This window comes from Biomphalaria glabrata, chromosome 7 (assembly GCF_947242115.1).
Source record: "Biomphalaria glabrata chromosome 7, xgBioGlab47.1, whole genome shotgun sequence".
Lineage (NCBI taxonomy): Eukaryota > Metazoa > Mollusca > Gastropoda > Planorbidae > Biomphalaria > Biomphalaria glabrata.
Window position 1 is genome coordinate 18,037,626 of NC_074717.1, and position 14,990 is coordinate 18,052,615.

At 38.5% G+C, this 14,990-nt stretch overlaps 1 protein-coding gene across 6 annotated transcripts in view; it reads left to right on the forward strand.

Moving 5' to 3' along the window:
• The first annotated feature begins 6,391 nt into the window (after nt 1–6,391).
• LOC106061631 (calmodulin-A-like) overlaps nt 6,392–14,990 on the forward strand; it is a 29,190-nt gene continuing 20,591 nt past the window's right edge. For 2 of the 6 annotated variants that reach the window (XM_056035310.1, XM_056035311.1), the window contains exon 1: nt 6,392–6,586. Coding sequence is in view for 4 of the 6 variants with exons in the window: in XM_056035311.1 (XP_055891286.1) it covers nt 6,572–6,586 (15 nt within the window). In the remaining 2 variants the exon portion in view is untranslated. Of the gene's footprint in view, nt 6,587–13,593; nt 13,805–14,990 lie in introns of all 6 variants that reach the window. The other 4 variants (XM_056035312.1, XM_056035315.1, XM_056035313.1 and 1 more) reach the window with 4 other exon arrangements.

The window sequence follows — 14,990 nt, forward strand, 5'->3', positions numbered from 1 at the left end:
AACTAAACAGTGTATATGTATTTACACTCAACGATATTAGTTAATGTGTGTGTGTATGTTTTTGCACGACTGATTGTATTTTGTCGGTAACTTTCTCATCAATCTACTTGCAATGCTACTATTAGTGCTATAGTAACTGTGTTTATTGTTTTCTTATGGCCAAGTAACCTTTGTGAAGAGAATTAGCTGCTACCATACTTTGGAGTTGTACAAGTGGATACATCTCTTGTCTCTCTGGAATTAATGAAAGGAAATAGATTGTGTTTTACATTAACATTTGATTCCATTCATTGTATCCCAATAAAATACATTTCTGATTTCTTCCGCTATTGGTTTTCTTTCTCTGTTTGATAGTAAATATTTTGTGCTGATCTCTTTGTAATCATAAAGAACTGTCTTGCATAAAGATTCAACTGGTACATTGTACTGACAGTTCAACATTTTACATTTAGTTGATCAGACAGTGGGTGGATAGTACCAACACTCATTCATTCGAGTGAAAAAAATGTACTAATATTTCTAATATGTAAAACTTGTGTGTTGTGCATCAGGTGACCGACAACTTGTGTGTTCTGCATCAGGTGACCGACAACTTGTGTGTTGTGCATCAGGTGACCGACAACTTGTGTGTTGTGCATCAGGTGACCGACAACTTGTGTGTTGTGCATCAGGTGACCGACAACTTGTGTGTTGTGCATCAGGTGACCGACAACTTGTGTGTTGTGCATCAGGTGACCGACAACTTGTGTGTTGTGCATCATGTGACCGACAACTTGTGTGTTGTGCATCAGGTGACCGACAACTTTTTGAAAAACAAAGACGAAGTACAAGGGATGCACACAATGCCGGATCTACGAGAGTGACAAACCTCACCCTATTTTATACTTTTATTTGCTTCCATTTGTTAACACACAAGGGAATGTCTAGTCTATATTATATTTCTAAGTAATGCCTAGTCTATATTATATTCCTAAGAAATGTCTAGTCTATATTATATTCCTAAGCGTCCTGATCATGGGCGTAGCCAGGGTTTTTTTGGGGGGTTCAACCCCCCTCCTCGAAATGAAATCTCCCTTTTGTTTTCATTTTATTTATTTTAGGTGAGATTTTAATACTAAATCATCACTTACCACAGCACAGTCGAGGGTGTTTTGAGTTAAAAACCCTCTACCAGGGGGTTTTGAGTTTAAAATTCCCCTACAGAGCGTTTTGAGTTGGAAACCTCTCTCTTCAATATTATTTTAAAGCAAACTACAGTCACCAAATTCTATGATCGTCGCTAAATGGGGTTTTGAATTTTAAAAAAAAAAAAAAAAAAACTCCAAAGATTTTTTAGTTTAAAACCCCTCAACAGATGATTTTGACGATAAAACTTTCCTTTTCGATATAAAATCTAAAGCGAAATACAGGAATGTAATTCCAAGAGTGTATTCAAGAGAGGTTACACATTTCTTCCAGTGGCGGAGCTCCATTAACAAACTGCAGTGAATAGTCATCTGCCAAATTGAAAAACACTAAATATGGCTCAACAAAGATGGCTAAGACAGATTTTAGGAGTCAGTCATAGAGATCGGGTCTAAATCAAATAAATCATTTGCCAAACTGAAAGTCGAACCCTTAGTAAGATTGTGACAGAGCGTCGCATGAGGTTTTGCGGGACATGTTCTCCGACAAAATGAATCCTATACTCTTAAGCGAGCAATTCTTGTATGTATGTATGTATGTATATATATTTATATATATATAAATTTTATTTCGAAAACGGCTCTAACGATTTTCTTTAAAAGTTCACGGTATGTGCATAATAGTGAGAAAAAAATTCTCAACTCATTGGCCACATCGGGAAAACTCGAGGTCGACCGTTATATTGGTTTGAAAATGCCTCATTATCGAAAAATTAATTTTGGCTAGAATGTTTTATGAATGAAAATTTTCCTTGACGTGAACGGGAAAAACGCTGCCTACGTCACTAGGCTTACCGCAGTACACTAAAATATTTCTTTGCAAACAAGAACGAGTTCTCAAGGATCAATAGACCTAATTAAACATTTGCACACCATCTTACTGTAGATTGATTTATTATAGAACTATGAAAGAGAAGTAATGAAATTAAATGTGCCAATGTACGATTAGTTACTGTGTTTTGAAGGCTTTAAAATTGATAACACTTGAATTGCCTAGAGCGGTGTAGATACCTTGTACTTTGTTGTTTATTTTGCTGGTGACCTTCAGCTGTTCTATTTCAGCTAAAGCAAGTTGGCGCCTAAACTGGCCTTTTAAGCGTTTCGGTATTACGTCGTCCACTTTTTTAGCTCACCAAAAAAAGACTGCCTTTGGCATGTGTTCGTCTGAGATTGGTCTTCCATACAGGATACCGCTCTGTCCAGCGTAACTGACGGACTTAAAGAATTACCTCTATTCAAAGCCCCGGATACACATTTGAGACCAAAGAAAATCTGCTGCCGAGAACAGAGGCAGACGCGAAAAGAAAATCTTAATCGACCACTGTTTGACAATGGTTATGCTTGCCCTGGATGTGGCAAAATTTGTAGGTCACAGCAGGGGCTGCGTAGCCACGGGAAATACTGCAATCCTCATTAATCTTAGGAATCGAAGACAAGCCTTATTATTATTTTTTTTGCTGTTGAATTATTACCATAAGTTCGTGCTTTGTGTCTACTGTCCCGTACCAAAACAAAGGAAATGATCATAACAAAGCTTCTCTACGCCTGACGTGCTCACACTGAACATGATATCTAGCCAGCGGCCAACGAGTTTGCGTACGCTGCAGCCTCTTTTTATTTAACTATACACCTCGGTAAAAAGCTTGGGGTTAGGGCTTGGAGATGGAAGGCCCAGTTGAGATCTGAATGGAGGGATGTGTATAAGCAGGCTATATCCCTCCACGGGCTGTAGCACCACTGGGATGGATGGATGGTATGAACTTCTTATAGTCCAACAGTCAGGCTGGGCAGGGCACGTATCCCGTATGGGTAACGAGCATATTGTTTGGCGTAACAGAGGTGTCCCATGGAAACGTTTCTTTAGAAAACTAATGCAATGATTTAAGTCTATTAAGAAAAAATGCGCCATTTTACTTTGTCACAAAGTGCCTGTTTTACCCTATAACGTAGAGATTTGCGTCACTTGATGTTTCGTACTAAAGACATAATGAATATACTAGGGGTGCACCGGATAGTACTTTTTGATATCCGGCCGGAGCCGGATATAACCGGATAGTACAATTAGATATTCGGCCGGAGCCGGAGCCGGATACCTACATGACTCAAACAGCTCGTTTTACTGAAGTTTTTGCAAATCTTCTATATAACATACATATTATTTTGTTATTTACTTTCTTACTTTAAACTCTATCACTGATTGATAAATTAAAATGAACAGCATTTTTTTTTACAGATATGCTTATCATAAACTAATCTTTGTAACATGAGATGGTGTGTGCGTATGTATTGTAAAGTAGAATGTGGGATAACTCATGCAGAATATATAAACATATATGTAACTAATGTAAATCTTTCAAAGGTAAAGTTCACTCTTGGTTTTATAGCGTAAATCTTTCTTAAGTACAATCTAAGTTGTATAGTGGGTAGATGTTTGTGTTCATGTATTTGACACCATCAACTTGTCATTAGGCTCGTGTTTTAAAGGCCACAAACCGCTTCTTGTTTGTATCTAATACTGATAATGGCTTAGTAAATATCTTAAGTACAGCAAATTTGCAGCCGTATGCTGGCCATTAAATTTTGTACAATGCAAAACATAGCTGCTTCGGTCAAATGACTCATTCAAATGACTAAACAAACAAAAGGAGGTGGGGGTGCTCATCTCTACCTCTGGAGATATACTCGCACATCTAGACAGATTATCAGCGTGACGTAGTTAAGGAATATTACGTGTTTACAAGACCACTCAAAGGTCAAGACAAGCTTTTAAAATGTGCCAGACATCGCTGCTACGTATGTAATACGAATTTATAATGTAAAGTCTAGTCCACCCCCCACCCAATAACAAACCTAGTTCCCTCGTGTGACCTCTAGAGAGTGCTTACGTCCATCGTATCTGACTTGGGGTCACCTGTCAATCAATGAACTCAATGTGATAGGCTAAACAAATAAAAGGGGAAGGGAGTTGTTCATCTAGAAATATACCTGGTTACATTAGAGGTGTGGCTCTTGTAGTCCAGCCCCCCCCCCCAATAAAGATTAACTACTAAGTAAACAAACTCAGTTCCCTCGAAAGGTGTGACCACTAGAGAGTGTCAATACGCTGACATTAAACCTACGTCCATCGTATTTAACTTGTGGTTACCCACCCATAAAAAACTCAATGTGATGGACTAAACAAATAAAAGGGGATGGGAGTTGTTCATCTCTACCTCTGGAGATATACCCGCACAGCTAGACAGACGTCTGGTCAGCATGACGTAGTCAAGGAATGTAGCATTTTAACATGTTAACTAACTTACTCAAAGGTCAAGACAAATTGAAAAAAGTGCCAGCCATTGCTGCTCTGTATGTAAAGCGCATTTATGATGTAAAGTTTCATCTCTATTTATATTAAGTTATTAACACGCCTTGTCTTTATAATAAACGAAGTTTGGTGCATATTCATAATGGCTCTATTTTTAAGCACATTATTTTGTTTTCATATAAGCATTAATACATTCTATAACAGACAGTAATGGAACGAGGTCCACTTTATGCATATTAAATAGGTGTATTTTTTACTATCCGGTTTACTATCCGGTAGTGATATCCGACCGGAGCCGAAGGCACCGGATAGTAAAAAATGCCGGATATTCGGCAGAAGCCGGAGCCGAGGGACTATCCGGTGCACCCCTAGAATATACTAATTCCATAATTAAATGTTTGAACGCAACCATCTAAGAAGTAACACTGCAAAGACTTTCTTCTAAGCCAATAATAGTAGACCTACAATAGTTTTACACAAAAAATGGATTGTAAAACTATAAGACGAATGTGAGCTGTGGTTTGTCTAGACTATAGAAGGACTTAAGAGACTTTATATTTAATCGCCATGTTTAATTACATTTAGAACTAACAGAACACTAAATGTAACTCTTCAGATTAGTAGTATTTATATGATCGTTCATTTTCGTAATTACAAAAATATTCCCAAAATGACTTAGGAAATTATTTAACCGAGCTAGGATCGGTCATCCAGGTACTTACGCATAATAAGAGTTGCGGAAAATGCGCCGTACGGCACGAGAGAGGTCTAAGCCAGTAAGAAAAGCACACTAGGTTTTTGAAATAAAACTTTTTAATAGCAAGATAATGCACTGTAGATACCTCAGAATATGCATTTTGTTGGCTTTCAATACCAGAAATAGTGCTCGGCGGCGGGGCTTCGCCCCGCGCTGGGCAAGCTCTCAGCGCTCCCCCAGACCCCCCTGCTAGCAAGGACGGGGAGTCTACAAGTTTTCCATTAATTCCAGGAAGAACCTATTCTAGGGTACAATAAACGTCTTCCGAAAGGGTCAGAATGTAATAAAGATTAATTATGTACACACATATATAAATATATAAATTTTTCCGCAGGTGCCCCCCCCCCCGAAAAAAATCCTGAAGGAGGCCATAGAATTACTGTGTGCCTAGGACCACTAAGAAACTTTTACAATCGAAAACAAAAGATTGACTAAAGGGGAAAAAAAAAGATTCGGGTTCAAATCTCATGTCATTTGATCAACGCATATTTAAGTTTCATTATGAATTCTAAATTTGATCAAATAAAGGTTTTTTCTTTGACTAATTCAACTTCGAGAAATAGAATTACGCAATAGCCTAATTGTTGCAATATTGAACATTGAGGTAGCTGTTTAAAAAAAAAAACAGGTTTACGGCGTAGGTTTGGGGCACAGTAAAGTGAAAATTCTATATCGGTTACTGCAACCCCTCACCATTTTATTGTATTCATGTTTGAATATTCCAGAGACTGGAGGAAACTATCCTAAACAAGGTAGATAAGTAACACTTTTTTTTTAAAATACAAAGTCTCGCTACAAACACTTTCCACCTCTCCCGTCTCTCTGAATGTCATCTGAGAGGAGGGGATTGCTAGTTGAATGTTTACTTCTGAACACACCAAAAGTAACGAAGTTACACATCTCAAGCATTGAGACGCTTTACTATTAGTAGTTATAGTTACAACTGTCTAGAACACTCAATACGCTGGCCAAATCTGAGGGTGATCTGGAAAACGTAACGTTATTCACACTTCTTCTCATGTTCTGCATCTTTTTTAAATTCTACCTGTTATTTATTAAACATAAGTCACGTGACTGTTCACTTCAGTGGAGCAAATCACTCCCTCCTTCCCCTCCCACATCCCTACTGAACATTGCAGACGACATTACTTGCCGGTCTTGTTCAGCGTGTGGACTGCTTGTGGGGATCTCACTGGTTGAGTCTTTCTGCTGGTCATTAGCGGCAAACTGCAAGAGAGTTCAGGCCTCATTGGAGTGTGTGTGTGTGTGCTGGAGCGCGTGCTAATACAGATTACATTAAAGGATAGAATTCGGGATTCTAGTATGACTTCTACACATGTGAGTATCTAGATATGTGTGTGTTTGAATGTTACATTTAGATCCAACAAAGCTTTGTATCTACAATAGTTTTACTTTACCACATTATAGGTGTTCAATGTTGATTCTTTCCTGTTGTTCTCCAATGCACTTACAGCACATAGGTGCTTATTGAATGAATTAATGAAACTCTTACATTGCTTACTGAGTGGATTAGTCTTTGACATTCATACTGACATCATACACATGAAGCTAAGGGTTCATTCATTAGCCTTTATACAGGACCGCATTTAGACTTGATAAGGGCCTAACCCATGGGCATAGCCAGGGGGGGGGGGGGTTGGGGTTCAACCCCACCAAATGAAATCCCCCCTCAGGGGGGGGGGGGTATCGAAGTTTAGTGACTGATCTTTTGCTTTAATTTTGTTTATTTTAGGTGAAATTTTAATACTAAACCATCACTTGCTCTAGCACAGCCAAGGGGGTTTGATTTTAAAACCCCCTACCAGGGGGTTTTGATGTGTTTTGAGTTTGAAAACCCCTACCAGGGGGTTGTAAGTTTAAAACCCCCTAGCAGGGTTTTTTAGGGGTTTTGAGTTTGAAACCCCCTACCAAGGGGGCTTTGAGATTTAAACCTCCTACCAGGGGGTTTGAGTTTAAAACCCCCTACCAGGCGTTTTGAGTTTGAAAACCCTACCAGGGGGTTTTGCATTTAAATCCCCCTCTCTATAAAACAAAAACAAATGCAAACGACAATCCCAAAATTCCAAGAGCACATCTAAGGAAGATTTTGATTTTTAACCCCTTTCCAAAATTTACGATAAACCTCTCTTCAATATAAAAAAGCAAATTACACATTCAAAATTGTATGAGCGTAGCCAAAGGGAGTTTTGAGTTTAAACCCCTCTTCAGCTGGGTTTGAAGAAAATTACCAATTCAATATAAAAAAAGCAAATTACGCACTCAAAATGCTATGAGCAAAGCCAAAGGTTGTTTTTTTTTTAGTTTAAACCCCCCGCCAGTGGGGTTTGAAGCTAAAAAATAAATCTTCAAAATAAAAATAAAAAAATTTCGTAATCAAAATGCTATGAGCGTAGCCAAGCCGATTGGGTGTTTTGAGTTTAAATTTCCCTTCAGAGGGGTTTGATGCTAAAAAATACCTCTTCAATAAAAATATTTTAAAAAAAGCAAATTACGCACTAAAATTCTTTGAGCTGAGCGTAGCCAAGCCAATGGGGGGGGGGTTGAGTTTCAACCCCTCTCCTCCATATGGCTTTTTATTAATTTAAAACCCCTCAAGATAGTTTTGAGGTTTAAAACCCCCAAACAGATTATTTTGACTATAAAACTTCCCTTTTCGATATAACATCTAAAGTAACATAGTCACCTAATTTCAAGATCGTAGTCAAGGCAAGCTACACATGTCTACCAGTGGCTGGGCTCCAATAATAAAGTGCAATGAAATTGAAAAGCACTAAATGTGGCTCTACAAAGATGGCTAAGACGGATTTTAGGAGTCAGAAATCCTATGCCGAAATGGGAGTCGATCCCTTAGTAATGTTGTGACAGAGCGTCGCATGAGGTTTGCGAGACATGTTCTCCGACAAAATGAATTACGCATAATAAGAGTTGCGATGACATCCTAGTACAACTTGGCGCCTAACTTTCATAGAGGTCCTCAGAGCAGGTGGGAAGAGGCTTCAGATATTGCCAGCGACAGAATTTTGTGGAAACAGCTTGCCAGCAAATGCGCCGAAATGCGCTGAAATAAAACATAGCTAAATAATGCACTGTAGGTACCTCAGAATATGCATTTAGTTGGCTTTCAATACCAGAAATAGTGCTCTCAGCGCTCCCCCAGACCCCTTGCTGGCAAGGACGAGGAGTCTACAATTTTTTCACTCCAAGAAGAACCTATTCTAGGGCACAATAAACGTCTTCCAAAGGGATGAAGGGTCAGAATGTAATAGAGATTAATTATGTACACACACACACACATTTATCCATACAAACATATAAATATATATATATAATTTTTTTCGGGGGGGGGAGGCGGAAAATCCCCCCACCCCCCCCCCCCCGAAAAAAATCCTGGCTACGCCCATGGCCTAACCTATATGAGGTATATGGTGACCCTTGTAATCAACATAAGGCAATTTATTCTACTATAGCTTAGGTCAATCCATCACTGGCTTAAAGTTCAATTTCTTTGTTTTATTTATTAAGTTTTGTGCATTACTTCATCCCTTAATCCAGAGCAGGCGATGGAAGCGAGTAGGGTTGAAGTTCTGGACCGTCGTGACCGCAGGCCGAATGGCTCAGGACCAGATAGCCATTCGTTGTATGATATCTCTTCAAAACCATACAGGTCGCCATACTTTGAAGTTTAAGAACTTGCAATAATTTATTTCCCATGACTGTAGTAGATCAAGTAGTCTACCTTTCATGCAATCGTATAATGTCTTTTTGGCATCGGCCTTGCTCAATTCTAAAAGCTACTAGTGTGCTACCGTGAGTAGTCTAGTTGTGTATCGATTCAATTAATTATCGTAATGTCGAGCTCCCGACGATTACCTTGTCCAGCTAGAACATAATGGTTTGTTTCTACAATAGGTATCGATCTCGTTTATTACCAGACCCTCAGTCTGGGTCTTGAGCAAGATGAGTGTTCCATTGTGAAATCAGCAAAGCAATGCAAGTTTTTTTTTTAAACGGGGATTGGAGGGGGGGGGGGGGGAATAATCAGCGAAACAAAAGGTGAGGTTAAAAAGTAGATGAGTAGATAGAGGTGGTGAACGGGAGATAGAGAGAGAGGGGGGAGAGAGAGAGAGGGAGAGAGAGTCATAAGGAACTATAATGGGTTGCTAAACATAACTTCTGTTGGAATGTCTCAGTCGATACACGCAAAATAAACATGTATTTATTTGACGTGATACGTTGTCAGAAAGGATGCATGTCATTTTAAGAGCATTAGTTCGGTATACGAATAGACTGTCATAGATTGTGTACATTTGACATTTCGAACATGAAATGTCTTTACATTAGCAGACAGCTAGATAGACATCACAGAAAAAGACACACACACAACGAAAGTTTGAATAACTGTCTTTGTGGCAGAGATGTAATTAAACCTCTTCATCTGTCTGTCTGTCTCTCTCTCTCTGTCTGTCTGTTTGTCTGTCTCTCTCTCTATCTTCATATATATACTTCTCTGTTACGAATCTTTCTTGGTTTATATCTCTCTTAAATGAGAATAATTTTATGGCCGTGAGGCTATGGCACATCGACATTGTAGACATTTATCTATTATAAGATAAGATAATCTGTATTGGTTCAATCAAATGGAATTTCAGTTTGACTACAATTGACCACCTCAGCGTCATGTACATTTATTTATATCATGGGCGAAAAAAAATCCCCCCAACGGGGGGGGGGGTCGAAATTTAGTGACTGAGTTTTTGGTTTGATTTTGTTTATTTTAGGTGAGATTTTAATACTAAACCATCACTTGCCCCAGCACAGCTTAAGGGGGTTTGCAGTTAAATCCCCCTCTAACATAAAACAAAACAAAAAAAATGCAAACAATAATCCCCAAATTCCAAGAGCACAGTTAAGGAAGGTTTTTATTTTAAAACCCCCTCCAAAATTTAGGATAAACCCCCTCTTCAATACAAAAAAAAATTACACACTCAAAATCCCCCCCCCCCCCGAAAAAAAAATCCTGGCTACGCCCATGATTTATATAATGATATAATGTATAGTAATAATTTCTTAAGAAAGGTTTTATACCCGAAGTCATTTTGGGAATTTTTTTTTTGTAATGACGAAAAGGAATGATCGTGTAAAGAGTACCAATCTAAAGAGTTGCTTTAGTGTTCTGTTAGTTCTAGATGTAAGTGTAGGCTACAAGGCGAATAAATATATAGTCTCTTAAGTCCATATGTAATCTAGACAAACCAAAGCTCATGTCTTGTCGTATTACATTGCATCTTTTGCTTAGAACTATTGGATTATTATTGGCTTGGAAGAAAGTCTTTGTAGTATAACTTCTCAAATGGTTAAGTTCAGACATTTAATATTGCTACTAGTATATTCCTTATGGCTTTAGTACGAAATATTAAGTGACGCTAGATCTCCACGTTATAGGGTAAAACAGGCACAGGAAGTAAAATGGCACATTTTTCCTAAGAGACTTAAAAACATAGCGTTAGTATTGTAAAGAAGCGTCTACAGCGAACTATCCAATTAAAAAGGGGAAGTCCAATTAAGTGAAATAAATGAAGGTGGGCACACGAGCTGCTACTGCTAAACAATCGGGAGACATGTAGTGTGAGTATGTTTTTATTTCAAATATTCATCGTAAGGTTATCTTCATATTATGTGATACCTTTTGTAGTAAGCCTTTAGTGGTCAGCTGATGACCTCAGCAAAACGATGGTTCAACGCTCTCGGAAAATTTGACCGCTTCAAAGCGCGAAAAAAAAATTGTAGAATCTAATTTATCAAAAATCTTTTGAATGTTTTTACGTGATAAATATTCAAATATTCCAATGAGAATGTCTAGTTCCTAATTACATTCCAAATGAGAATGTCTAGTTGCTAACTACATTCCAAATGAGAATGTCTAATTGCTAACTACATTCCAAATGAGAATGTCTAGTTGCTAACTACATTCCAAATGAGAATGTCTAGTTGCTAACTACATTCCAAATGAGAATGTCTAGTTGCTAACTACATTCCAAATGAGAATGTCTAGTTGCTAACTACATTCCAAATGAGAATGTCTAGTTGCTAACTACATTCCAAATGAGAATGTCTAGTTGCTAACTACATTCCAAATGAGAATGTCTAGTTGCTAACTACATTCCAAATGAGAATGTCTAGTTGCTAACTACATTCCAAATGAGAATGTCTAGTTGCTAACTACATCCCAAATGAGAATGTCTAGTTGCTAACTACATTCCAAATGAGAATGTCTAGTTACTAACTACATTCCAAATGAGAATGTCTAGTTGCTAACTACATCCCAAATGAGAATGTCTAGTTGCTAACTACATTCCAAATGAGAATGTCTAGTTGCTAACTACATTCCAAATGCAACCTTTTTTTCCCGAGAGAAAAAACAAATAGTAACGTTTCCCTTTCTGACCTTACGATCTCTAGGGAAGATCTCTAGGGAAGATCTCTAGGGAAGATCTCTAGGGAAGATCTCTAGGGAAGATGATGTTAAGCTCATATGTTGTTGTTTTTTGTGCCAACGGTTAAAAATACCATTAACTTTCGTCAGCAAAACACGCTCCACAAGTTAAGAAAAGTTGATTGAAATTAAGAGTAGTTTAAGTGTCGTCCTTGAAACAAAACAAATTGTCTTAAATCATATTTTAAAGAAGACGTCCATATTTTAGTAATTAATTTTGTTCAATCTGTCTGTCTACAACTACTTTTTGTTAACAGGAATATAATTACAAAGCTATGAAACAATAATCGGGGAGAGGTATCATACACAAAATTGGCCTGTTACTCTTTTAATTGTCTCTATTTGAAGCAGTCTAAAAATAAAGTTGAGGACTTATTTCTACTATAAAAACATCTGAGAAAAGTTTGGGAAAAAGATGATAAGAAAAAAAAAATTTTGGCTCAAAACTTTTTTTTTATTGTATTTGACATAAGCGAGGGGTGGACTATTCCCCCCCCCCACTCCCGATTGGCCATTGAGATGTGGTGGCCAGTGAGATGTGGTGGCCATTGAGATGTGGTGGCCATTGAATTTAAAGAATGACGTAAGAAGATAAAAGAAGTGGAGAGATTGTCTCTCTCTTGTTGTCCTTCTGTCTCTCTCTTGTTGTCCTTCTGTCTCTCTCTTGTTGTCCTTCTGTCTCTTATTGTCCTTCTGTCTCTCTCTTGTCCTTCTGTCTCTCTCTTGTCCTTCTGTCTCTCTCTTGTTGTCCTTCTGTCTCTCTTTTGTTGTCCTTCTCTGTCTCTCTTGTTGTCCTTCTCTGTGTTTCTTGTTGTCCTTCTGTCTCTCTCTTGTTGTCCTTCTGTCTCTCTCTTGTTGTCCTTCTCTGTCTCTCTCTCTTGTTGTCCTTCTCTATCTCTCTTGTTGTCCTTCTGTCTCTCTCTTGTTGTCCTTCTCTGTCTCTCTTTTGTTGTCCTTCTCTGTCTCTCTTGTTGTCCTTCTCTGTCTCTCTTGTTGTCCTTCTCTGTCTCTCTTGTTGTCCTTCTCTGTCTCTCTTGTTGTCCTTCTGTCTCTCTCTTGTTGTCCTTCTGTCTCTCTCTTGTTGTCCTTCTGTCTCTCTCTTGTTGTCCTTCTCTGTTTTGTTGTCCTTCTCTGTCTCTCTTGTTGTCCTTCTCAGTCTCTCTTGTTGTCCTTCTCTGTCTCTCTTGTTGTCCTTCTGTCTCTCTCTTGTTGTCCTTCTCTGTCTCTCTCTCTTGTTGTCCTTCTCTATCTCTCTTGTTGTCCTTCTGTCTCTCTCTTGTTGTCCTTCTCTGTCTCTCTTTTGTTGTCCTTCTCTGTCTCTCTTGTTGTCCTTCTCTGTCTCTCTTGTTGTCCTTCTCTGTCTCTCTTGTTGTCCTTCTCTGTCTCTCTTGTTGTCCTTCTCTGTCTCTCTTGTTGTCCTTCTGTCTCTCTCTTGTTGTCCTTCTGTCTCTCTCTTGTTGTCCTTCTGTCTCTCTCTTGTTGTCCTTCTCTGTCTCTCTTTTTTTGTCCTTCTCTGTCTCTCTTGTTGTCCTTCTCAGTCTCTCTTGTTGTCCTTCTCTGTCTCTCTTGTTGTCCTTCTGTCTCTCTCTTGTTGTCCTTCTGTCTCTCTCTTGTTGTCCTTCTGTCTCTCTCTTGTTGTCCTTCTTTGTCTCTCTTGTTGTCCTTCTGTCTCTCTCTTGTTGTCCTTCTCTGTCTCTCTCTCTTGTTGTCCTTCTGTCTCTCTCGTTTTTCTTCTGTCTGTCTGTCTGTCTCTCTCTCTCTCTCTCTCTCTCGTTGTTCTTCTTTCTCTTCTTTGAGACTCTCTTCCTTTCTTTTTCTTCTCTATTTTAAGAGGTACAGAAAAAGAAAGTGGAAATATTAAACATGTATGTCTGGAGGTCAATCAAAGTCAAGGAACAAGTCTGTCTTATCATCGCTAATAATCAATCGGTCTCTGGGAACTGGACACATGGTCAGTAGTTCTAATGCCGAAATTGTAAGTCAATAGCTGACCATATATGACGTAATTCATCGATGTGACTTCAGAGGCGCTGCCAATGTTGGTGAGGTTTACATTCTTTCTCCCTTTCCAATAGTTTGAATGTTTACTTCTGAACTACATTCCGTGAACAAGGAAACACTTTCTTTGTATTTATTGAAACACAGACAAGGAAACACTTACTTTGTATTTATTGAAACACAGACAAGGAAACACTTACTTTGTATTTATTGAAACACAGACAAGGAACACTTACTTTGTATTTATTAAAACACAGACAAGGAAACACTTACTTTGTATTTATTGAAACACAGACAAGGAACACTTACTTTGTATTTATTGAAACACAGACAAGGAACACTTACTTTGTATTTATTGAACCACAAACAAGGAAACACTTACTTTGTATTTATTGAACCACAGACAAGGAACACTTACTTTGTATTTATTGAAACACAGACAAGAAACACTTTCTTTGTATTATTGAAACACAGACAAGGAAACACTTACTTTGTATTTATTGAACCACAGACAAGGAACACTTACTTTGTATTTATTGAAACACAGACAAGGAACACTTTCTTTGTATTATTGAAACACAGACAAGGAAACACTTACTTTGTATTTATTGAACCACAGACAAGGAACACTTACTTTGTATTTATTGAAACACAGACAAGGAACACTTTCTTTGTATTATTGAAACACAGACAGGAAACAAATTCTTTGTATTTACTACAAAATCAATTGATAACATTCTGACAGCTGAAATATTCACTGTCAACAAAATGAAATTGTTAAAGCCTCCTTTATTTGCCCAAGCCTCCTGCCTAAACCTCCTGTACTTGCCCAAGCCTCCTGCCTAAACCTCCTGTACTTGCCCAAGCCTCCTGCCTAAACCTCCTGTACTTGCCCAAGCCTCCTGCCCAAGCCTCCTGTACTTGCCCTAACCTCCTGTACTTGCCCAAGCCTACTGTACTTGACCAAGCCTACTGTACTTGACCAAGCCTCCTATACTTGCCCTAACCTCCTGTACTTGCCCAAGCCTCCTGCCCAAGCCTCCTGCCTAAACCTCCTGTACTAGCCCAAACCTCCTGTACTTGCCATATTCCATTGATAACATTCTGACAGCTGAAATATTCACTGTCAACAAAATGAAATTGTTAAAGCCTCCTTTATTTGCCCAAGCCTCCTGCCTAAACCTCCTGTACTTGCCCAAGCCTCCTGCCTAAACCTCCTGTACTTGCCCA